General features: G+C 43.5%; 1 protein-coding gene across 3 annotated transcripts in view; it reads left to right on the plus strand.

The window, feature by feature from the left end:
• Positions 1 to 2,513: 2,513 nt before the first annotated feature.
• The window catches only part of NUP93 (nucleoporin 93), a 104,760-nt gene continuing 80,766 nt past the window's right edge, over positions 2,514 to 26,507 (plus strand). For all 3 annotated transcript variants that reach the window (XR_014256662.1, XM_082436982.1, XM_082436983.1), the window contains exons 1-2: positions 2,514 to 2,667; positions 18,565 to 18,757. Coding sequence is in view for 2 of the 3 variants with exons in the window: in XM_082436982.1 (XP_082293108.1) it covers positions 18,579 to 18,757 (179 nt within the window). In the remaining variant the exon portion in view is untranslated. The remainder of the gene's footprint in view (positions 2,668 to 18,564; positions 18,758 to 26,507) is intronic.

A 26,507-nucleotide genomic window follows, 5' to 3' on the forward strand; every position in this document is an offset into this window, starting at 1 on the left:
TCCATCACTACATTGTTCTCTTTTGTAATGGCTTCATTCCCAGGTAGGTTCTTCCCTCATAACTAAATAACTAAAGTTGTAAAAGCTTAATTTCAGGGAGTGAGGACTCCTATGAAAACTCCTTCACAGTTCCAATTCCAGTGGTAAAGAGAGCAACTGTGTGAGCAGAACATCTTGAGAATGAATTTTCTTGACCCTTTTGAGTCATCGGCCCATCCCTGAACCAGCCACTCTAGCCAGGGTAGAGCTCATACTATACTAATAGTCTTCTGCTACTTGTTTTTCACACGTAACATTATGTTTCCAAGATCCGTCCGTGTTGTGTTTGAGGCTATAACACACTCATTTTCACGGCTGAATAATATTCCACTGTTATAATACCTACAATGTATTTATTTATTTATTTTGTTAATGGACATTCGGCTTTTTTTTTTTTTTTCCTGTTATGAACTGTGCTGCTGTGAAGATTCTTGCAAATATCTCCTGGTGCACATGTGTAAGAGTTTTTCTTGGGCATGTATCAAGGAGTGGAATTGCTGGGTTTTACAATATGGAAGTATTCAGCTCCAAAAGGTAAATGTCCTGATTTTCCGTTTGGCAATGTTTCATGAGTATTTGTCTATGGTATTAAAAATTCTTCTTTACGTAATAGAAAAAAGCAAGGTAAAAGGATAAAACATTATTCAGGTGCAAGGTGCTGTTATATTTGTGGATATTGTCTGACCACAGCAGGATCTGGTTATATTTAATAGCTTTAAGACAAAGGCCACACCCATATATATTGTCAATCAGCATCAATCATTTATACAGAACCCACAATATGCTGGTGTGAACTGTTAAAGACAAACAAAGCTGGACACTAGTTAAAGTGGTAAGGACATATTTTAATCAGCAATATACTATTGCAGTAGGGAACAGAGTCCAGCATGAATGGAACTCAACTTTGATTTGTACAGAGGTGACTGTGCATTTCAAAGGGAGAATCAGAATAGGGAGGGGGTTGAGCTCTGCTGAGTTAGGGAAAAATTACCAAAAGTGGGAAGGAGGTGTCAGTCCATGTGAAACTCATCTGGATTTGCTAACTGGTGCTCACTGAAGTTAGGCTCCTGCCCTCCCACAGAGGCTGGGAGACAGGGACCCTATCTTCAGGTGTTGGCTGGAAAAAATGGTAAATTCTTTTGGCAGCCTTGAGTTTTCTCTGGCAGGTACTTTAAGAGGGGCTAGGGTCACCTAAGGATGTGGCCCTGAGCTGTTAGAAACTATGTTGGTGTTTTGCTCAAGTTGTTACAGGCTGAGGTTGAGGCCCTAGAAGAGAACAGGGCTCAGAGGAGCCTGGCTAGAGTTCTGCCAAGGAGAGAATCTGTCAGAAGTGAGAGGAAAGGTGTGGTGAGGGTGGGAATAGCACTATTTCTCTCCCCTCTACCTTTGCTTACACCATTCCCTAGGCCAGGAAAAACCTCCTCTCTCTCTGCCATTCTAAGCCCTATTCATCCTTACGGCTCAGTTAAGGTGTCACTTCCCCTGGGAAGGCCTCCTTGACTTTGAACCCACGAGACCGGGTTAAACACCCTTAGCATCCTTATATAGCTCTGTCATGCACTTAGCACATTACATTGAAATACTCTCTGCTTCCTCACCAGATCATAAGGACTGGGTCTCATTCATTTTGGGCATACTGTGAGCACTAATGTATGTTGCATGAGTGGGCACTGTGACAATCCAAGGTCCACTCTCCTTATGTCTTGGACACAGAAATAGCCTCCCAGCTCCTCTCTGCTTTCCTCTTCTCTACCCAGAGGGCTAGAGAGATCGTCTATAAAGGTAAGTCAGCTCATGTCACAGTTCGGCTTCAAATCCTCCGGTGGCTTCCATTTGCATGAGGAATAACTTCAACTTTCTTGCTGTGGCCTGAAGGACCTGCAAAGTCTGGCCCCAGCATCAACTGTGAGTCTTATCCCACCTGAGCTGGATCATCCTCTAGCAGTCATACTCCCCTTCTTTCTGTTCTTCAAACACCAGGCTTGTTTCCCTGTGGAGCCTTCAGATTTGTTCCCTCTACTTAGAATCTTCTGCAGCCAAGACTCTGCAAGGCTGACCCTTTCTCATCATTCATGTTTCAGCTCAGCCAGCACCTCCTCAGAGAGGCCCTCCCTGACCACATTCTCTCTCCCATCACACTGCTTTTTTCGTCATTGCCCTCCTTACAAACTGGAGGTGATTTATTATATTTTGTTTCCCCCACCAGCTTGAGAACTCCATTAGGGCAGGGATCTTGTCTGCCGTGGCTGCCACTGTGCCCCCCAGTACCTAGAATAGCGCCTGGCACTCGGAAGGTGTTCAATGAACGGTAAGAAATCCGCGCAGGCAATTGTGGGATCGCTTTCTCCGGCAGGAGCCGACTCTAACCACGTGGGAGGGGTGAGGGCGGCGGCTGGGTGCGTGTGGGGAGTGACAGCTCAGTCGAAGGCCCCGCCCAAACCCCGCCCATGTCCGTGTCCTCCTCCTCGGGTCTCCATAAAGTTCATTTGGCGGCGCGTCGCGCGGGGGCTTCTGGGAGGGCCGGTCTCGGCCAATCAGGAAGCGCGGGCGAGCGGCGCGAGACGCGACCGCAGCGTTCTCTCTCCCGGACCTGAGCGGCTGACGCGGCTGACGCGGCTGCAGCGCCAGGTAAGGGTGTTTGTGGCCCCGTCCTTCCGACACGGGGCAGGTCCTTGAACCCAAGGCCCAGAGGCTGGGCGGAGCCCGGTCCACGTGCTCGGAGCCGTGCTGCTCACACTTCCCGTTCGTCTCATGGCAGCCGGCACGCCTGACGCCAGCTACACACCGCCCTGTCGAACCGCCCCTCATTATAGCGTCGGCCTGCGCTCCGGGAGTGCTTTCTATCTGCCCTCCTTCTGAATGCGGAGCCTCGGCCCCCTGGCGACCCTCCTGTCCCACTACAGCGCTCTGCCGGCGCGCCACGCCACGCCCCCACGCCCACCCCTGCCCTGCGAGCCCACCCTTGGCTGGATCGGTGCCCCTCCCCGCCACCACACTCCGCTTGATATCTTCCTGACCGCGCCCTGTCAGCTCCCTCGCTTGCTCCTCGGGGATACTCTATCGGGAGGCGTTTCCCTCCCGGGAAAGGGACTACCCTGTGAGCCTTGGCCTATCTCCTCTGTCTGCATCCAGCGGAATGCTCCTTCCCGTGCAGGGAGATGCTAGTGATTAGAACCTGGAGGTGGCCCGCACTTTCTCTGGGCCCACAGCACCCCATCCTCTGCAAAGGCAATGCCTGCATTTACTGGGTCTCTTTTTTAAAAATTACGGGGCCGACCGCAGGGGTCTTTGTTCCAAGTTTGGACGACCCATTGACAGAGCTGCTGGTCCAGGTTTGCCCCTCTGTCGGGTGTGAGAAGAGGTTATGATTTGTTTGGACCAAAATGTCTTTCAGCAAGGGTCACCTTTCTGTTCTGTTTGGGGGCTGTGAGAGGGTGCCCTTGGGCATCGTATCTTTTTTTCTTTCTTTCGATTATTCTTCTTTGTGAATTTGTGTTTGGGACATTTTCATTTTTTACTCGTGGTGATCTCACTCGAGGCTCATCGTTCTTAATACCTGTTTATTAGGTTAACAGATCCTACGTGAATATCTCCAGCCTGGGCCTCTCCCTTGACCTATATCCAGCTGCCTACTTTAATATCTCCACTGTGATGATTTGTAGGGAGCTCAACCTGAACATTTCAAGATAGGGCTAGCAAGGTTCCCTCCACCTCTCTTCCCAGACTGCTTTTCTTGCTGTTTTTTTTTTTTTCTCAGTAATGTAAAAGGCTCTGACCGATAACCTTTAAGTCATCCTTAACTGCTCTCTTTCTTTCTTTCTTCACGTCCAATGCTTGGCATCCTGGGCCAGGTCACCATCACCTCTCTCCTGGATTATTGAAATAGTCTCCCATCTGGTCTCCTGGCTTCTGCCCTGGCACCTATTTTCAGTACAGCAGATAGAAGGACCCTGCAGTGGGTCCCCATCTCATTTAAAGATGAACTCCTTACAGTGAGTTATATGGCTTTACATAATCTGACCCACTGTTACTTTCCCACTTTCGTTTTCTGCTACCCTCTCCTTCCACATGGCAGACATGCTTCGACCTCAGGACCTTTGTGCTTGCGATTCAATATTCATATGGTTCGCTCCCTCACTTCTTTCAGGTTTTTATTCAAGGGTCACCTAGTGAGACATTCCCCACTTCCTATCTTCCTTTATTGCTTTAGTTGTTCTTATATTTTACTCATTTATCTGTGTATTGTTTGTTTTCCCCCTTTAGAACGTTATCTGTTTTGTTCCCTGATGTATCCCCAGCACCTAGACCTGGCACACAGTAGGTGCTCAACAAATAGAAAATAAATCCATGTTCCTGACACTGTTAGAGGCTTGGGGATCCAGCGGTGACTGAGATAGGCCTGCGCTCACTGAGCTGCTGTTTCTGTGGAGCACATCACCAGCAATAAGCCCGGAGGGATAGCATGTAGTGGCAGGGCTTTTTTAAAAAGAGGACAAGGATATCTGAACAGAGACCTGTTTGAAATCAGAGAGGGGAGTATCTCGGGCAAGAGCATTCCTGGAAGGGGAACAGCAAGTGCAAATACCCTGAGGTGGGAACACTGGAGATGTGGTGAACTTGAGTGTCTAAACCTGCTTCCTGATGGGCTGAAGTAGAAAATAAGGTAGAGAGAAAGGTAGATGTGCCAAGGAGAAGGAGGGGTCAGAGCAAAGACCTGGAGGTGAGGACCTGAGGTATGTTCAGGGAACAGGTCACTTTAATTCAGCAGACATTTATTCAGTAACTTTTTTGTACCAAACTTAGCAGCTGACGATTCAAAGCTGAGCAGTCTGTGGACCTCACCCTACAGGAATTCTCCATGTAGAGAGAGAAACAGACTTGGGAATAAAATCATCACAACTCTTCCACCTGGCCGGGGAAGAACAGTAATAGATGGTTGGGGATAGTGTGGGAGGGGTTTGAGGTAGGTAGGACTGTCCCAGCTGACTTTGCAAGGTACACAGGAGTTCCCATGTGCCAGGGTATGTTTGTGTTCTAGCAGAGGGTGCACCTGTATGTGCCAGGGTGTGAAGGGAGGAAACAGCATGAGGCATCCCAAGGAGTAGAGAATTGCTAGGGTATCTTTGCGGGGAGGCAGTAAGAGATGAGGATGGTAAGGATGGCAGTGCCCATTCTTTGGAGGGTGCCCCTATTGGCCGTGTCAAAGCATGAGCACTTCCTTCTATAGGAGATGGAAGGTGTTCCTGAGGGTATAAAGGCAGGGGAACGTTTCAGAAAGACCTCTCTAGCCAAGGGGAGTGTAGGTTAGAGGAACAAGAAGGCTTAGACTGTTGAGGTAATCAGGAGAAAAGCGTGAGGTTAGAGTGGGGGCAAAAGAGATGAGGGTTCGACTTTCCGAAAGGTTTGGGAGATAGACCTGGAGATTGGATGTTCGGAGAGGAAAGGGAGCCTGAGGTGGTTTCTGGCTGAATTGACTGGGTGCTATGTTCGTTTATGTTCGTTTTATCAAGAGAGACTGGAAATGCAGGAGGAGGAAGTGGTGCTGGTGGTGGTGGTGGTGGCAGGTAAGAGGGGAGAGAAGTGAAGCGTTTGGGATAATGTGTAGTTTGAGGCATCCACTGGTCAGCCAGCTGTAGATGTCAGATGAACAGTTGGAAATATTGGCCCTGGGAGAGAGCTGGGCTGGACATAAAGATACGGAAGTCACCTTTGTTTTGATAGGTCAATGTCCTTGCCTGGGCCCAGATGGACCTCCGAGGTCCATGGATGGACTTTCTGGGGAAGGGCAGCATTGAGCCTCCTGGCACTGCCTGCTCAAGAGTGTGTGTGTGGTTCTCTTGGATGCAGATGTGTATGTGAACGGATTCAGAGAGGTCTGTAGCCATCTGGGAGATTAATGGCCGTGGTAGGAATTGTAGTTGAAGTTCAAGTGGATGTTATCCAGAGAAATATATAGTGTGAGAAGAGGAGGTCCAAGGATAGAAGCTCGGCATTTGAGGGGTGGGTAGGTGAAGAAGGCACAGCAGAGGAGGCTGAGAGAGGGAGGAGGAGGAGGAGAACCAGGAGAAGGTGGAGTCTCCACGTCTTGGGAAGAGAGAGTTTCAGGAAGGAAGGAATGGTCAGGGTGTCAAAGGCTGTGAGAAAGGAAGGATTGAAGAGTCCATTGGATTTGGCAGTTGGGTCAGTGGTGACTGCCGGGGAATTCAGGAAATGGGAGGCAGGCAAGCAAAAGTTAGATGGCAGTGGTGATGAATGAATGACGCGTGACAAGGGATGGCCGTCTCTTTATGAAGGGAGTGGGAGCCAGAGGAGGACATGGGGTCGAGGAATTTTTTAAAAATAAACTTATTTTAGATTTGTTTTAGATTTATAGAACACATGCAGGGTAGTACGGAGTTCTCTGTACCCCTCACCCAGTTTCCCCTACTGATGAGGAATTGTTTTAGGGAAGGAGAGACCTAAATCCTAGGAGAAGGAACCAATGACAGTGGAAAAAAAGGACAACCATCACTTCCTGAGCTCTGGCTGTGCGCAGGTCTCTGCCATGGGCTTTACTTCTATAATCTAATGCCATCCTCACGGCAGCCCTGTGATGTCAGGCTTAATCCCTTCCCTGTCTCCCTCATTTCAGTAAATGGCACCTTCATGGTCTGAGTTACTCAGGCTTAAAGCCTTGGCATTGTCCTTGACTTCTTTTCTCCTCTCACACTCTACATCAGCAATTCATGTCTACACTAAATCTGTTCTTAAAATATAGTATCCATGAATCAGACCCACTTTTTGTCTCTTCCACCACTATCACCCTGGTCCACGCGGTTCTCAGGTATCACATCTGGGTGATAGAGTAGCCTCCTGACTGGTCTTCCTGTTCTTACTTTGTCCCCTCACGCCCCCTGTCTGTTCTCCACACAGCAGTGGGAATGAGCCTTAGAGAAGGCTCAACCCTTCACTGGCTCCCGTCATAAGTAGGCTGAAATCCAAAGTCCTTGGTGGTGGGAAGCCGACATGATCTGACCCTGTCCCAACCCCTTCTCCCACCACCCTTCCCCATGATTATGTGCTTCAGCCACGTGGCCTCCTGCTCTTCAGCTATGCAAACTACACTTCTGCCTTGCTTCCTTGGCAAGAACATTCTTCCCCCAAATATCTACATAGCTCACCCCCTTACTTCAATTAGGTCTCTGCTCAAAGGTTTCCTTTTAAAAGAAGCTTCTCAGAACACCCCAGCTAAAGCAGTCCCACCATCCACTCTGCCGCATTTCCCTGTTTTACCTCCCTCATAGCACTTATCAATACTTGGCATCATGTGTCTATATGTTTATGCATTTTTATTGTCTGTCTCCTAACAGACATAAGCTCCCTGAGGCTGGGACCTTTGTCTGGTTTTTCCATAGCTCCATCCCCATAGCTTTGAACAAACAGTACCTAGCATGTGGTAGATGCTCAATAAGTATTTGTTAAGTGAATGAAGGAAAGCTGCCATATAAATCACCATGGCCTGAGTGGCTTAAACAACAGAAATTTGTTTTTCTACAGTTCTGGAGGCTGGAAGTCCGAGACCATGGTGCCGCATGGCTGGGTTCTGGTGAGGACCCTCTCTCTTTTGGGCTTGTTGGTAGCCACCATCTCGAGTGTGCTCACATGGATGTGGGGCTCTAACTTTGGTGAACTTTACAAGGCAAACAGGAATTTAGAAAATGAGTCATTAGGCATTTTGGGAAAGGTTTGCTGAAGGTTATTCTGGCAGTTAGTGACTGTATTGAGGATCTAGCTACTGTTTAAGGGCACTGTTGGAGTTATACATTAAAAAAAAAAAGGTAACGCTACAAAATACTTTAAATTTTAAGCTGTTTGGGGGAAGAAGGAATCTAGGTATTAATAGACGATAACATAAGGCAAATGAGAAGAATGTCAGCAGGGTGGTGGACTAACAGGTCCTAACGCTTTGTCCCCCCATAAAAACAACAAAAACAGCAAATAAACAACTGTATATTGACAAAAATAGCTCTGTGAGAGCTCCAGAGTGAAATAAGGAGGCTGCAGAAACCCTGTGGAGGAACTTCCCCGGTGGCGCAGTGGTTAAGAATCCGCCGGCCAATGCTAGGGGACACGGGTTCGAGCCCTGGTCCAGGAAGATCCCACATGCCGCAAAGCGACTAAACCCATGCACCACAACTACTGAGCCTGCGCTCTAGAGCCCGTGAGCCACAACTACTGAAGCCCGCGCACCTGGAGCCCATGCTCTGCAGCAAGAGAAGCCACTGCAATGAGAAGCCCGTGCACTGCAACAAAGAGTAGCCCCCGCTCGCCACAACTAGAGAAAGCCTGTGCACAGCAATGAAGACCCAACGCAGCCAAAAATAAATAAATAAAAATATAAAAAAGAAAAAAGAAACCCTGTGGAGCACAAAAACAGATGGCTGGCCACATAGAAACGTGTAAGGCAAATAAATAAATGGAGTAGAGAGGAATCTAGATGCGGGGAGATTCCTGTGGGATGGGTATTGAGGAAAACCATTTTGGTAAGTAGGACTTGAATTCGTGGTAAAACGATAGCTGATGTTTGAGTGGTTACTGTGTGGCAGGCGAGGAAGGTACATCTATTTTTCCACTTCACAGGTGAGGCCCAGAGGGAGTAATTAACTTGCCCAAGGTCACCCAGCTAGAGGGTACAGTTCCTGGCTGGATCTCAGGGGTGTGGTGGAAGGTGAGTAGATGTTCCTGGCTGTGAAAAATGGCATGAGCACAGAGCAGGGTATGCACAAGGACGGTCAGGGATAGAGTGAATCACATTACTGGTACACAGGGTTTCTCCAAAAACAGTGCCTCCTCTGGATCCCGTGAGTGGAAAGTATTGAAGGCTTTTGTTCAGGAGCAACATAGGGAAAGTGATGGTGGAAAGAGGAACGTGGTCGCGGTGAGCAGAGTGATGTGCAGTGGGAGGCGCTGGAACTTGCATCTAGCAAGAACTTGGGCTTAAAGGGGGGGATGTCTGGCCTTGAGTGACGGTGATGAAGATGGAAGCAACAGTTAGACTAACCTTATTGTGGTAATCATTTCACAGTATTGATGTCTATCAAACCACGTTGTGTGCCTTAAAATTACACAATATTGTGTGTCAGTTATATCTCAATAAAGCTGGAAAAGGAAAAAAAGCAACAGAAGATGCTGCAAAAATAAAGTATCCCTTGCTCTCTAAATCTGTTTAGGTAATGAGAGATTTGGAGAGTGAGGGATGTCATGTTTTCTGAATCTGTAGTATTTGGTTTCCTGAGATTTTGTCAGGGAGAGCAATAGTTTGGATAATGAGGAATACCTACCTGCTTTCTCTCAAAAATGTGTCTGCATCTGTTTTGGTTTCTGAGTCTGGAGAGTGGAGAATAGCTATAAATAAACAGTCCGAGGTCATGCACAGATGCAAGGAGAAGGGTGAGTTAGAACCTAAGAGAGTGCAGCCCAGGTACAGGTGAAGGGGTTTGGGAGGGCGTCTGGTGGCGGCGGTGGTGGTGGGTGGATAACTGCATTTTGAGGTGCACTGGGTGTGGCAGTTGTGGGTTTGAGTGGAAACGCACAGGCAGTGCCTGGAACCTCCTGGTTTGGAGCGTGAGTTCAAGAAGCAGGATGGGAGTGTGGATTTGACATTCATTGCCATCGAGGAGTCAGGGGCAGTGGTGAGGCAAACACTCTGAGGCAGGGAGTTTAGAGCAGTTTTAAAATGAACAAGTTATTAAAAATTAGAAAAGGTCAATACACTTACGGAAAGGATTCAGGTTGACAGAGGGTTATACAACGAAAAGTAGAAATCTCCCAAATCTTAGCTTTGCTCTCTCTCTGGAGATAATGCTAAGTTTCTTGCTATGCTAATGTTATGTTTCTTGCTATTTCTTCTAAATTCTATCTGTGAACAAACCTTAATATATGTATTATGTGTATTAACATATACACTTAATATATGTTGAGTGTATAGCTTGATGAATTTTTATATATTTATTCAATCATATGACCATCACCCATATTGAGATATAGAATATTTCCAATACCCTGGTGTCTTACCTTAGGCTGCCATATAAACCACCATGGCCTGAGTGGCTTAAACAACAGAAGTTTGTTCTTCCACAGTTCTGGAGGAAGTCCGAGACCAGGGTGCCACATGGTTGGGTTCTGGTGAAGACCCTCTGTCTTTCTGGCTCGAAGGTGGCCACCATCTCGAGTGTGCTCACGTACTTTCCTGGGTGAATGTGTGTGTGGAGTTGGGGTGGGAGATAGAGGAAGCAGCTTTCTGGTGTCTCTTCTTAGGAGGGTACTGATCCCATCATGAGGGCCCCCTCTTCAGGACCTCATCTAAACCTCATTACCTCCCAAAGGTCCCTTCTCCAAATGCCTTCACAGTGGGGGTTAGGACTTCAACATACGAATTTTGGAGGGACACGTTTCAGCCTGTAGTACCAGAAAAGTTCTGTTGTGCTTCCTCCCAGTCATTCCCCATCCCCACCCTCACCAACCTCCCAGATAACCAGTGTTCTGGTTTCTAGCACCACAGATTAGTTTTTTCCCCTTAAAATCCATATAAATGGAATCATGCAGTGTCTTTTTTTGGTGTCTGGCTGCTTTAGTTCATTTTTGTGTCTGTGAAATTTATCCCTATTGTTCCATGTAGCTTTAGTTTGATCTTTTCCATTGCTGTGTGGTATACCGGGGATTGACTACCACCATTAAAAACTCAAATGGTATAATTCTGTATATACAGTGTTGTAAGATTATTTGGGGTCGGGGGGGCGGGCAGGGGACTCAGACTTTAGAATCTGATAACAGCTATAGTGTTTCTCTTATATTTTTTAAAAAATGTATGCATATATTTTCCAGGGTTCCTGGTGCCTGTGATGCTGGTGTCATGGCTCTCAGGACAAGAAGCCTTCCTTAGTTTACAGAAGGGTTTCTCAGCCTTGACACAATTGATGTTTTAGACTGAATAATTCTTTGCTGTGGAGGTTGTGCTGTGCATCATAGGATGTTTAACAGCATCCCTGGCCTCTGCCATCTAGATGTCAGTAGCACGTCGCCTCTCTCTCTCAGTTGTGACAACCAAAAATGCCTCTATATATTGCCAGTGCTCCCTGGGGAGCAAAGCTGCCCCCAACTGAGAACCATTGGTTTCGAGAGACGAGCCAGAGCCAAAGCCTTTTGGAGGTAGACTTGGTGATCTGCCACTGTTTATGCCAGCTGTAATATGGGGCCTGTATCATTCCTCAGGTTCTTTGTACAGATACTTTTCATCACCACTAAAATGGGGCTGCTCCTTCCAAGGACACATTCATTAAGTGAGTTTAAAGACTGAATTAAAATATTCCACATCTGTAGATTCTTCACGGCGGGCAGGACCTTAGAAATCACCTGAGCCAACCCCTTCCTCTCACCGGTGGTGAAACTGGGATCCAGAGATGAGGAAGGGCCGGTCCCAGGGTCAGAGAGCTAATGTGGGGCAAAGCCAGGATGGGGTCCACAGTTCTATCCCAGGCCTTCTACTCCAAGAATTTGTCAGAAGGTAGGCTGTGTGGGTACTTTATGTTTCTGTGTGATGCCAGATTGCTTCTCTTTGCTCATTGAAGATGAAATAATACAAGTGTTATTTTATGTATCAAGAAAGCTGATACTACACACTCCTTACTGCAAACACTGAGTCATCCAGGCCCATACTTGTACTGAATCACCCAGGTCTTTTAATTTCTCTTCTGTCTAGGGTAGTTTATTTTAGTTCTTTGTTTTTCTGTTTTTTTTTGGTTTTTTACATTTATTTTATTTTATTTATTTTTTTAAAATTTTTTTCCAACCAATAGCACTTATTTACAACATGTTTACAAACAAATATAGAGAACAGCTATTAAGAAAATTTTTTTTTCACACACACACTGTATTTTATTTTTACAAGAGATAAATAAACTGACACCAAGCATTGTAAATGGATGACCACAACAAAAGCAGCAATGATTGCATTTACCAAACACGAAACACACTCATACTATGTCATAATATTGACATTCAGTCCAGTAATCCTCCACTGTAACAGCTCCTTTACTTTGCAGTGAAAATTGATTTGTATATTTTTTGCCTCTGAGTCCTTGTGGGATATTTTTTTTTTATTCAAACAGAAAGTCATAAAAATTATAATCATCCTCATCAGTTCACTCAGTCCCATGTAATTAATTTTTTTTTCATCTTGATCTTTTGTTAGCACTTTTATGAATTCATCAGTTTTCCATTAGAATTCTGAAAATGCTTATTCATTCAGTTCAGCAGTACAGTCAGTTGCCAGAAACCTGTACTTGTCAGAGTCTTCCATGAATTCCTTGAAGATGAAACCTTTTTATAGGAACATATTTGCAAAAGTAGTTCTTTGTTTTCTCCAGAAGTCTACCTTCTGAATAATGATTAGGTCTAACTCTTTTACTTAGTTTCACAGGACTATAAAGAGTTATCCCACAGCACTTTTTTTTTTTTTTTTGGTTAATCATCGTTTTCCTCTTCTAGAGGCATCTGAAACAGTAGTATCTGTTAGGATGTAATTTTCTTTTGGTTGTTGTAATTGACAGCTGACAGATATAGTACAAAGTAGAATGATGCTGTCATTTAACCGTAGTTTATGTATTCAGAAGAAGAGAGGAGAACAGAACCAGTCTTCAGCTTTTGACACCTCCTGTGAGGCTTTCCTCATTAATCTTGGTGTTGGACATTGAACACTGTTCTTGTGTTTTAATCCTGTTACAGTCTAATTAATAATAAGTTTGAGGGCAAGATTTCCACTTGAAATTCAATGCTAAATTTCTTTTGAATCACACCTTCATTGTGGAAATTTGGATTTATAATTAAAACCATATTTGATGTGGGAAATGTAAAAATTGTACATTTAAAAATTGCAGGTGTCTCCCAGAAGTTCTTACTGAATGATACGAAGCTGTGATTAAATAAGTCAATTTAGTATCATATATTTGCTAGAAGATTTTTTTGAAGCAGAGACGTTTATAATTGACAGTATGTTGCCAAATTGGCAACTTTGGGAAAAAGCTAAAATAGCATTTTACAGTGACATAAATCAGGAGAGTTAATAAAATACTTTCTGTGTATCATCAACCCCTTGAAGGAGATAAGCATTATCATCTCCTCTTTAGAGATGAGGAAATTATGAGGGGAGATTTGGGTTTTATCCCAGGGGTAAATCAGCTGATTTATTATGAAGGATGAATGGCCAGGTAAAGAGGTACATAGGGCGGGGTCCGGAAGAGTCCTTAGCACAGGAGCTTCTGTCTTTGTGGAACCGGGGTGCACCATTCTCCCAGTGTGTGGATGCATTCACCAGCTCAGAAACTCAACAAATCTCATTGTTCAAGAGTTTTTATAGAGCTTAATCTGCAGCCCTTGCTTCCCCTTCCAAGAGGTTGGTGGGTGAGGCTGAAAGTTCCAACTGTCTAATCACTTGGTCTTTCTGGTGACCAGTCCCATCCTGAGGCCACCTAGCTTAGCCTCTCCAAGTTACCTCATTTGCATAAATTCAGGTGTGCTTAAAAGGGGTTCCTTGTGAGTTACAAAAGACTCAGAACTTCAGGACATTCCGAGGGTTTTAGAAGCTGTGTGCCAGGAACTTGGGGACAAAGACCAAATATATTTCTTATTATACTACACTACTCTTTTTTGACTTGATTAAATATTTAACATGGTTATATTGGGAATGTGGAAATGACCATATTTTTCATAATTAAGACACATGTTAATAGCAAGTGAACCGAAATTATTTGATGCATTTTTGCTCTGCCCTTTTTTTAAGTTCATTTCATCCTATATGCCATTTGGAGATTTTTTTTTTCTCTTTGTTAAGAATGTTTATGTGCCTGGAAGGGACATTTTTTTGGACACTGAATGACAGGTGAGTGCTGACTAATTTAAGGAAATGGAAGTCTGCCCAGTCCTTGGTTTTAGCTCTAGGTGGGAGCTGTCTCTCTAAAGCCGTGGGCTTTAATTTTTTCCCCTGGTTAATTTTCTCAGCATCCTCTAGGTGTGGTGAAGAGGTCTGGATCTTGGGAACTTCCCACTAAGAGCATTCACCATTTATATTTATTTATTATTTATTTTTAATTTAAAAAAATTTTTTGGCTATACCGCAGGGCATGTGGGATCTTAGTTCCCAGACCAGGGATCAAATCCGCACCCCCTGCATTGGAAGCACAGAGTCTTAACCACTGGACCGCCAGGGAGGTCCCGCCATTTCTAATATAGCAGGGTGTCTGCAACCTCTGAAAAATGAAGGTCATTGTCCTTCATTTTGATGGGGAACTTTTTATTGAAGTGCAATACACAATCAGAAAAGTACATAAATCACAAGTCTAGCTCAATGAATGTTCTCAAAATGAACACACTATTAAGCAGCACCCAGAATAAAAAAAGTTACCAGCCCCCCAGAAGCCTCCTTTCTGCCTCCTCCTGTCCCCCCCACCCCGCCACCAAAGGATAACCAGTCTTGCCTTCTAACAGCAGTGATAAGTTTGCCCTTCATTTTAAGGCTTACCCGGGTGTTTGAGGAGGTCTGTGGAGGCTCAGTAGGACTTCTGCCAAGAGGCACGGAGAGCAGTTTGTTGCTCAGGGCCCTGGTACCCTGCCATGCTCTCTGAAGCACCTTTCGGTGTTTCCAGAGGCCTCAACAATCAGGCTCAGAGTCATGCTGACAGAGAGGAGCCTTAGTGCTGTCTGTCCTTGCTGGCCTTTTCACATCCAGCCCCAGTTTTGCTGCATTGACTGTTCCACATCCCACTTCTGTGGGTTCTCAGTGTGGCTTCTTCCTGGCTCCCTCCTCCACAGCTCCCCAGGGGTGCAGCTGGCATCCAGTCTCTGTGTGTGTCTTGGCCAGATTTTTTTCCCAACACAGAGCTTGGACTTCACTCTCACACCTCCCCTCCCGCTAATCATTCTGGTTCTCACTATTGGACAAAGATAGTGAGGTTATTTTCATGATCAGTTTTCAGTATCGAGTCAAAATTGATATTCGGTTGGTTTAACCCCTATATTTTGTGGCTAAGTTGATATTTATTTTGCAGAAGGGTTAAAAATTGTCTTTAAATTTGTAAAATTAACCATACGTTTAAAAATTTTAATGAGATGATGACTACATCAAAGTATACATTTGGCAACTTTAAACTTTTTTGTAAATCAGTTTCCACTGGTTGAGTTATAATGCAGGACAGATCCAGTTTTTCCCAAATATGGTATCATATACATTTCTCTCTTCTCTCAGACAGACATGGAACAAGCTTATTTTCTACTCTAAACTTATATAGCACAGTTCTTCCTGCATGTATATTTGTTCTTTTAGTTTGGAATTTGTTCACCTGAAAACTGGGCTGTTTCTTCTAAAATATCACTGGGTTTTTGTCTGGGTATTTAGAGGGAAAGCACTAGTCTGGACCAAGTGTGATCTGAATTCATGCCATTTATACTGTCTCTGCCTTATGCTGTGCAGCCTCAGAAATGTTAAGTATCAGTTGGTAGTCGGAAGGGAATGTTTTTGCTTTGGTCTCTGCTTGCCAGTGGGTGCTGCTTTGGCAAGAGTGTGTAGGAAGCCTTCAAGAAGAACAGAGTCTCCACAAACGGAAGAATAAAACTCCCATTCATTCAACAGATGAGAACCTACTATGTACCAGGCACTGTTCTAAGAACCTGGGGTACCTCAGTGAACAAAACAGGCAAAAATCCCTATCCTTGTACAGTTTACATTCTAGCTGGGGGTGGGGGAGAGCGCTGAGGGTGGTTGCAGGTTGCGCTCTTAAATATTTTGTTCTAGGTTGGCATCAGAGGCAAGCTGACAGTTTAACTGAGAGAGATAGGGAATCAGCCATGAGCATATCTGGGAGAGGTGCGTTCCAGGTAGAGGAAATAAGGAGTACAAAGAAAGCCTCTAGGGCAGGAATGTGCTTGACCCACTGGGGAACCAGCAAGGAGGCCCCAGGGTGGCTGGAGCCCAGGAAAGGAAGGGGGACAGGACTGGAGATGAGTCTAGGAGGTAAGAAGAGATGGCTTGCTTCTGTAGGGCTTCACTCTGTACAAGAAGTTTAAACAGAGGATGGATGTGATCAGACTTTCAAAGGATCACTGGTTGCTGGATTGAGAAGACACTGTAGGAGACAAGGGCTGAAGCCGGGAAGCCAGGAAGAGGTGAGAATGACTTGGATGGGGGAACGTGGTGAGAAGAGGTGGATTCTGGGTGCATTTTGACGGTAGATTTGAAAAGCTTTGTTGGCTTATTTGGATGTGGGATGTGAGTCAGGGAGGCCCTTAAGGATTTTGGCCCAAGCGACTGACTGGAGCAGGCCAAGGAGCAGGTTTTGTAGATGAAAGGTTAAAGCTCAGTTTGGGGCATATTAAGTTTAGGATGTTTAGAGATTCAGCCTTTATTTTACTATGGTCAAAATAATTCTATTTAGTTAACTTTAAAAAATCATATTTATTGGATTAAAGTAAATCATGACTTTTATTTTCCATTCATTACTTACCCTCAAATCCATCACTTTAAATCTTTGTATGGGCAAGTCATTTGAGAAGTTGAGCATTTCCTCTGTCTGAATTTGTCTGGCGTGGAAATGTTACATGAAATGTTAGATATATTTTTTTCCTTTTTTTTTCTTTTTATAAACATTAAAAAGTTTTGTTTTATTCAGGGAGTTCCAGAATTTTCCTTATGAAAGAAAAAAAGTATTTCCTTCTCCTTGGCTCTGTTAGACAAATTATTTTTATCTTAGAGTTAAAAAAAAGTGTGGGGGTAAGAGGCAGCATATTTCTTTTTTTTCCTCTTTCTGGTGAGTGACCATGTTTCTGGTAGTTCATAGAACATCATTGGCCCTATAGGTTTCTGAGGAAAAACATTTCTCCATCAAGCAGGAGCCGTCGTTTAATTATACTCTCTGCTTCTTTGTTCTTCTGTCCCCGAGAATACCCTTCTCATTCTGTGATCCACATTTTCTCACAGGTAGAGGTGGCCAGTTACAGCTTGATTCTATTAGGTAAAAAAAAAAATGACAATGATTATCTAGAAACGTTAGGTAAAGAGTTATAGTGTATATGACTTTTTGTCTAAAGATTAAAGTCAGCTTGGCACTTCATAAAGAATACCAGAATGTCTTCATGTTTACTCCAGCTGAGCTATTTTTGTTTTAACCTTGTGCCCTTGCCTTTAAAGTTAATGTCCTTTAATGTTCATTTTTAAAAGTCCTTATTCTGCTGCTGTGGATTTATGGTGGAAACCATGCCCTTTTAACATTAACCTGAGCTTCATAGCTGAGATATAATTATATATTACATTAACATTTTAACTACAATTCTAGACCACAGGGATTTCTAAAGTACAATAGAAGCCATGGGTTTAAAACAAAGAGGAAATATATAATCAACAAGAGCTACTATTTAAAGAATATTGTTCTTTTTTTAATAAATAATAATTTTGTTAACCTTTTAGCAATGTAATTTTTTTAAATGATGTTGATGCTATTTATCTTCTGTTGATTTAAATAGTGGTAGGAGGTAAAAACTCCTCTGAGTTATGAACCTTATACAAGGATGGTACAGTATATAGAAGATTCATAAATGTGTAATATGCATTAAATATCAACATTGTTCACAGAACTTTTCTCAGTTGTTGGAGAAACAGGTGATCTTGCTAATAATATTCATGGTCTAGAAGCCAGCTGCTACTTAAATTAGTATAATTATTAGTTGCAACAGTATCTCTAAAAGTAGTAGGTATATTAACAAGTCATATTCTGAATGTCATATATAACAAGCAGACATGGATCTCTGCTCTCAGAGATAAAGCTGAAGAATGAGTGAATGGAGACTTGGACATGAATTTAAAAAGACTGTCTTTTATGTTAGCGAAGGAGACTAACGGGATTAGTCAGAAGACCTGTGTTCTTCTGGTTTCAGTTCAGCCTCATTGCAGCAGAGAGTATTCTAGGCACAGAACTGAGCTCTGTGGACTGGAGTTGCTTCTCTGTCTTCTCAGGATCCTCATGGAGTTGTTTGGGAATCATATGAGATGAGATGGCCTTATAAATTGCCAGCCGTTTGGGGGTGGAGGTGTTTTTCTGTCTAAGACAGGTGGAGGGAGAGGAAGTTTGAGTGAGGGTTCTTTACGCCTCCCAGAGGTTGCCATCATGGGTTCTGTTGCCTTGTTGGCTTTGAGTCTGAAGTGAGGCAGGAATTCTGATCTGTGCCTTAATATCTTTGCATTTGTTCTGGTGGCAGAAATCAATCTTGGGGCTGTCAGTATGGACAGAAATGATCTATTTCTTCCCAGTCTGACTCATTTTCTCTGTCGGGCCTGTTGTTCTTGGGCTATGTTCAGGAACAAATCCTGCTTGTTGATGAGCTCTCTCCTTGTCTGTTTACAAAAAGTCCCAGTGTTTCATTAAGCTTATGACAGGTTCAGGCAGTGTTTGAAGCCTATCTTTCCTCTTGATTTGGGTCTCTTCCTTTTTCTCCCCCACCTAGGATCTGCATCTCCAATGGATACTGAGGGGTTTGGTGAGCTACTTCAGCAAGCTGAACAGCTTGCCGCTGAGACCGAGGGCATCTCAGAGCTTCCCCATGTGGAACGGAACCTACAGGAGATCCAGCAGGCAGGCGAGCGCCTGCGTTCCCGTACCCTCACACGCACATCCCAGGAGACAGCAGATGTCAAGGCGTGAGTACTGGTGGGGAGGCAGCACTGGTGCTGGGTGGCTCGGGGGCAGGATCTGCTTCTTCTTTCCTGCCTTGAATTTGGATGTAGTCTGTAAAAGACAGAGACAAGCCAGAGTCTCAGGGATTCAAGAGAGGTTTTATAAACAGGTCAGCAGCCTTGCTTTGTCTCCCTGCCTCCTGGGTTTTCCAGCCTGTCTGCCTGACCAAGCTGCGAGCCCCTTCACAGGCAGAGATGATCAGGGTGAGAAAGGGCGAAGAGCTTTGTCATACAGAAACCGTCCCAGTCATTCCTGCTTGGGTTCACTGACTGTTGGTCATAAATGGCTCACGTAGTATATTGGTAAATGTGGGTCACACAGATAAGTGTTACCCTCCAAGCCAGAGAGGGCCCAGTGATGAGCAGAGTTTTTAAGAGTACTTGGAAGAAGCTGATGAGCAGTTAGTGATGAGAAGCCATCCAAGTGAGGAGTGATCCTGTCTGCTTACTGTCAGCGACCCCAGAGGCTGCTTCTAAAAGGCCTTGGCAATGGAGTGCCTGCCAGTTGATTGTAGAAGAGGAAAGTGGGTGAGCCCCAAGAGAGTGCAGCGGGAGAAGAGTGCAGGTTGACTGTCTGGCCAGTGGCTGCTGCTGCCACACAACATGCTTTGGGTTGTTGATTCCACAGACATGTGTTTGGGATCCCCACTGTGCCAGGCCTGGGCTGTCTCTGGGACTACAACCATGAATTAGACATGGTCCTTGCCCTCAAGAAGCTTATTATTTGGTGAGGCAGGAAAAAAATCTCGCCTCTTTCCATAAGAAACGTGATTTACTGATTACTTACTATGCATCAGTAAGATTTTGCTTAATTCTCACAACAAATGGTAGGACTGTGGTCCCTGTATTACAGATGAGCAGCTAAGGCTCAGAAAGGGCAAGTAACTCTCTCAGATCACACAGCTGGTGAGTAGTGAGTCAGGATTCAAACTCAGTGAGGTTTACTCCAGAGTGTATGCTCCTTTAGCCCTGATGGAAGGGTCATGGGAGGATGCAGAGGTGATGTTACTGGTGACCTTTCTGGGTCTGGAAAGTGGCTGAGATTCTCTGTGGGAAATACTGTATGGGAAATCATCAGTCATCTGCTCAGTCTTCATTCCTTAAACTTGATAAGCCCTAAGTGCTGGTGTTAAGGTGGGGACATTGTTTTGGATACATAGTAAATGTCACAGGGGTTGAGTATAAGGGCTACATTTTTTTTTTCTTCTAACTAATCTTGAAAGCTGAATGTTTTGGCTTCTCTGCTGAGTCAGTAAGGATGTTGTAGAAATTCTTATGTAGGCCTCCCCAGAATTTTATTTATTAAAATACTAGTTAGTTTTTGTTCTGTTGGTATTGGTAAAGGCAAATCAGGAGAACCCTGGCAGGGATTTTTCACTATCCAGCCTTGTAGCTAAATGCAGCCAACTGCTCCACTACACTTTTCCCGAGCACCCCATCCAGCCTTTAGACATTTCTGCTAACTTGCCCTCCCTGCAGGCTCCTACTGCTGCTGCTGCTGGTTGCCTGCAGTTACCCCGGGTCTTTAGCGTGCAGGCTTTTGCTTGTGTGGAAAGGATGCTGCTGGAGCGAAAGGACTGTGATGCCAGCTGAGTTGCTATAGTTATAATTTAATTGCATTAGCTTTACAGCCTATTAAGAGCAAAAAGGGAAAATGTTTTCTTGGGAACAATTATCAGTCATGCTCTCTTTCTTGTAAATTTCCATTCTTCCTCATCTCTTTCTACCTTAAATTCATCATTTTAGGGAGGAGGAAGTTGGAACATTGAAAGAATGGGTATAGGGTGGGGCAGGTGCTCAAAAAGAAACCAAAGGGCTAATGACTGTATTTTTCCATCTCCTTGATAGGCAGAGACATAAAGTGTGATGTGAATATTTCAGTACAGGATGAGGGCAGAGGAGAGAAGTGAATAGAGAAAATTTTCTTACACGAAATAAATTTTGAAAAAAATTTCTGTCTTCAAGATTTTAGTTAAGATTAGCTTGTAGACCTAAGAGTGAATTGTTCTGTGTTGAATTCATTTGTTTAAATAGACTTTGTTGGATTTTTCATTTTAGGGAACAGATTTGCTGGCTTTTTTGCATGTGTGTGATATTTTTAAATTGTAAAATATCTTCACACATAAAGAAGAATATGCATAACATATATAAAGGTATAAATCAGGGGTTGGCTGACTAAGACCCAGGAGCCAAATCCAACCTGCTACCTGTTAAAGTTTTATTGGAACACAGGCACACTTACTTGTTTATGTATTGTCTATGCTGCTTTTGTGCTACAGTAGCAGAGTTGAGTAGTGATGACAGAGACTGTATGGCCGGCAAAGCCTGAAGCACTTACTGTCTGCCTTTTACAGAATAAGTTTGCTGACTCCTGGTGTAAATAATAGGAAAATGAATGAATACTCCTGTGCACATGGCACAGTTAAGACATGGAATATTATCACTAGCTGTGAAGCCCTCCCTGGGTACACATCGTCAGTTGCATCCCCCCTTTTTCTCATTGGAGATGCCTCATTGGATTTTTCCATTCAGCTCAGAAGCCAAACAACCTAGAGGTGTACAAAGAAAAAGGCAGCAATCATTCTCTCTCCCTAACTTTATCCTCCAAGGTAATCAGTGTTATTAATTTGCTTATTTTTTCACACTTTTCTTCATGTTCAAGCAAAGCATGTATAAACATTTATTTGCCCAAAGTTAAACAGCAGATTATAACTTTACTATGCTCGTACTAACCTACCTTTTAAAGCACTTACTGTTTGTCAGACGTTGTGCCAAGTACTTTACATGCATTATATACTTTCCTCTTAAAATAACCCTGTGAAATAAGTGTTACTGTCTCTGTTTTATAATTGAGGAGAGTCAGATAGCAGGTGGTCACACCAGAACTCAAATCCAGCTTGGGCAGTGAGAATCCCTCACGTTTGTAAGGCACTTTCAGTTCCCCTAGGCTTATCATAGGTGCTGTCTTGACTGGCCATCACAAGCCTGGGAGGTGAGAGAGGCAGGGTTTTCCTTCATATGTTAGCAGGAGAAAAAGGAAGCTTGGAAAAGTGATGCACCCAGGATTTTCAGTCAGTAAGTGACTGGTGGGACTAACTCAAACCTCTTGACTTTTTTTCTGCTCCCCATGTGTACTGACTGAGAACAGCTTTTGTCCTCCTGTTCTCCTGGGACTGGACTCTTTGACTCCAGCCTCTCTGGCTCTGTGCTCAAGAGAAGCTGCCTGGCTTACAAAAATTGGGGCAGGTTGGGGGCAGGGAACCTTTGGATTTTTCCACCCTTAGAAGCTGAAAGTTTCTGGTACAGCCTTTATTTGTAAAACCATCCCTACCCTAGATTCCCTGCCTCCTTCATCATTCCTCCTTCCGCCTCCCCCATCAGGACTTCTGCATATGCGCTGCACAGGCCCACGTACTGCACAGTTCCTCCAGGCACCAGCCACTTGGATGACCTTTCTCTTCTCATAATTCTAATAGCTTATTTTTAAATGCCAAGGTTCCCAGCCCTGGTATGCCTTAAAATCACTGGGCACTGGATACGTTCTCATGTATCTCTGGTGGAGATAGAGTGCCTGAGGCACAGAATTTGGCAATAGCTAGTGCGTTTACTCTTGACCCAGCAATCCCACTTCCAGGGAATCTCTCCCAAAGATACACTGGCAAAAGTACGAAAAGATGTGTGCACAAGGTTATTCTTTGCAGCATTATTTGTAATAGCAAAAGTTGGAAACAACTCTGACATCCATCAATATGGGACTGGTTGAATATTGGTACATGAGCATAGCTTTTCAGTAGCACAAAGGAATGAGAATATACACTGCTGTGGATGGAGCGACTCCAGGTCATATCGTTAAGTAAAATAAACATGCAAGGTGGAGGAAAGGGTATAGTACTTTACCATTTATTTAAGAAAGCAGGTGAAAGAAAGTCCATATTCATGGATTGGAAGACTTTATATTATTAAGATGGTAACACTCCCCAAATTGATCTATAGATTACATGCAATTCGTATCAAAATCCCAGCTGGCTTTTTTGCAGCAATTTGTAAATTGATCCTAAAATTCATATGGAAATTCAAGGAACCTAGAATGACCGAAACAATTCTTTTTTTTTTTTTTAATTGAGTATAATTGACCTTCAACACTATGTTAGTTACAGGTGTACAGCATAGTGATTCGATATTTCTGTACATTACAAAATGATCACCACAGTAAGTCTAGTTACCATCTGTCACCGTACAAAGTTATTACAATATTATTGACTGTATTCCCCATGCTGTGCACTTCATTCCAGTGGCGCATTTATTTCGTAGTTAGAAGTTTGTACCTCTTAACCTCCCTCACCTATTTCACTCATTCCCCCCACCTCCCTCCCCTCTGGCAACCACCTGTTTGTTCTTTGAATCTATGAGTCTGTTTTGTTATGTTTGTTCATTTGATTTGGTTTTTAGATTCTACATATAAGTGAAATCATATGGTATTTGCCTTTAAAGCTTTAAAACTTTAAAACTCTTAAAAGAAACTATAGGTTTAAATCTTCCTGACCTTCTTGGATGTGAAACCAAAAGCATAAGTGACAGATTCAAAAATAGATAAACTGAACTTCATGAAAATTAAAAAACTTTTGTGCTTTAAAGGACACTATCAGGAGAGAAAACAACCCACAGAATGGGGAGAAAATATTTGCATATTACAATGTATGTCGAATAAGAGGCTTATATCCAGAACATATTAAAAACTCTTACAACTCAATAATAAAAAGACAACCCAATTTATTTTGAAGTATAGTTGATTTGCAATATTATATTAGTTTCAGGTGTACAGCATTGTGATTCAGTATTTTTACAGATTATAGTCCGTTAAAAGTTGTCACAAGATAATGGCTATAATAATTCCCTGTGCTATACAATATATCCTTGTTGCTTATCTATTTTATATATAGTAGTTTGTATCTCTTAATCCCATACCCCTAAATTGCCCCTCCCCCTTTCCCTCTCCCCTTTGGTAACCATTAGTTTGTTTTCTATATCTGTGAGTCTGTTTCTGTTTTGCGTATACGTTGGTTTGCATTATTTTTTAGATTCCACATGTAAGTGATATCATACAGTATTTGTTTTTCTCTGTCTGACTTATTTCATTAAGCGTAATGTTCTCTCAGCCCATCCACGTTGCTGCAAATGGCAGATTTTCATTCTTTTTTGTTTGTTTTTTGTTTTTGGCTGCATTGGGTCTTCGTTGCTGCATGGGCTTTCTGTACCTGTTGTGAGTGGGGGCTACTCTTCGTTGTGGTGCGTGGGCTTCTAATTTCGGTGGCTTCCCTTATTGCTGAGCACGGGCTCTAGGCACACGGGCTTCAGTAGTTGTGGCATGCGGGCTCTAGGGCATGCGGACTTCAGTAGTTGTGGCGTGTGGGCTCAGTAGTTGTGGCTCACGGGCTCTAGAGCGCAGGCTCAGTAGTTGCGGCACACGGGCTTAGTTGCTCCGTGGCATGTGGGATCTTCCTGGACCAGGGATCAAACCTGTGTCCCCTGCATTGGCAGGTGGATTCTTAACCACTGTACCACCAGGGAAGTCCCTCATTCTTTTTTATGGCTGAGTAATAGTCCACTGTATGTGTGTATCACATCTTCTTTATCATCTATGGATGGGCACTTGGGTTGTTTTCATATCTTGGCTATTGTAAATAGTGCTGCTGTGAACATTGGATGCATGTATCTTTTTGGATTAGTGTTTTCATTTTTGCCAAATACATACCCCGGAGTGGAATTGCTGGATCATACGGTAGTTCTATTTTTAGTTTTTTGAGAAACCTCCATATTGTTTTATTAGTGGCTGGACCAAAAGACAACCCAATTTTAAAATGAGCAAAAGATCTGAATAGGCATTTCTCCAAAGAGATATATTAATGTCCAATAAGCAAATGAAAAGATGCTCAACATCACTAACCATCAGGGAAATGCAAATCAAAACCACAGTAAGATAACACTTCACCCCAACTAGGATGGCTGTAATCAAAAAGACGGATAATAACAAATGTTGGTGAGAATGTGGAAAATATTGAAACCCTCGTAAACTGTCGGTAGGAATGTAAAGTGGTGCAGCCACTTTGGAAAACCGTCCAGCAGTTTCTTAAAAGGTTAAATATAGTGTTACCATATGACTGAGCAGTTCCACTCCCAGGTTTATACCCAGGAGGAATGAAAACGGTTGTCCACACAAAAACCTGTACATGAGCGTTCATAGCAGCATTACTCATAATTGCCAAAAAGTAGAAACATCGAAATGTCTAACAGCTGATGAATTGATAAATAAAAGTGGCATATCCATATAATGGAATACTATTTGGCAATAAAAAAGAATGAACTACTAATACATGCTCCAACATGGATGAACCTTGAAAACATTATGCTAAGTGAAAGAAGCCAGTCACAAAAGACTACATATTGTATAGTTCCATTTATAGAAAATGTCCAGAATAGGCAAATCTGTAGAAACAGAAAGTAGATTAGAGGTTGCCAAGGGAGTGGGTAGATTAGGGGACATAGGGAATGACTGCTGGTGGGTAGGGGGATTTCTTTTCTGGGTGATGAAAATATTCTAAAATCGATTGTAGTGGTGCTTGCACAAATCTGTGAATATACTAAAACCCACTGAATTATGCTTTTTTTTTTGAGATTCTTTTTTTCCCCTCTTATTACACTTATTTTTAACACTTTTATTATGGAAATATTAAAACATGCACAGTAGTAGAGAAAACAGTACAATAAACTCCCAGGTACCCATCACCTATCATATCAACATTCTGCCATTTTTTTAAATTCTTTTTAATTTTTATTTTATATTGGAGTATAGTTGATTAACAATGTTGTGTTAGTTTCAGGTGTACAACAAAGTGATTCATTTATACATGTATCTATGAATTATACGTTTTAAATGGGTGATTGTATAGTATGTGAATTATAGCTCAATAAAGCTGTTTTTAAAAAGTAGGTAACAAACTTATATGCCTAACTGCTAATAAAAAAAGAAGGAAGGTGTTTAAAAGTACCTGAGATTTACTATAATCAGGTATGGTAAGACATGCAAACATGGATATGACATGACTGTCATGAAGGAAGAAGTTTCTACTCACATTTCTTCTTTTTTTTTTTTTTTTTTTGGCTGCGTTGGGTCTTCATGGCTGTGTGCAGGCTTCCTCTAGCTGATGCAAGCGGGGGCTACTCTTCGTCGTGGTGCACATGCTTCTCATTGCGGTGGCTACTCTTGTTGCGGAGCTCGGGCTCTAGGCATGCTGGCTCTAGAGCGCAGGCTCAGTAGTTGTGGCGCATGGGCTTAGTTGCTCCGCAGCATGTGGGATCTTCCCAGACCAGGGATTGAACCCGTGTCTCCTGCATTGGCAGGCAGATTCTTAACCACTGTGCCACCAGGGAAGCCCTCTACTCACATTTCTCTGGAAACAGGAGGCAGGGCATGCCATGCAGGGCCACTGAGGGAGCACTGAGGTCAGTCAGGGGGCAGAGGAAGCAAGGGGAAAACGTGGGCAAGAGCCTTTACTGTGGTTTCTCTGGGAAGGCAGGGTGAGCAGGCTTAGGATTGGCTAGTTTGAATAGCCTCAGTGGGCTCTAGGGTAAAGGCGCTGTCTCTGGTTGTCCGGTACCTCACCCTGAGATGATTAGGGCAGGGGATAGTGAACCAATGAAGGAGGTGGTTGAGGTA

The sequence above is a fragment of the Balaenoptera physalus genome (genome assembly GCF_965194825.1).
Source record: "Balaenoptera physalus genome assembly, chromosome: 19".
In the NCBI taxonomy this organism is placed as follows: Eukaryota; Metazoa; Chordata; class Mammalia; order Artiodactyla; family Balaenopteridae; genus Balaenoptera; species Balaenoptera physalus.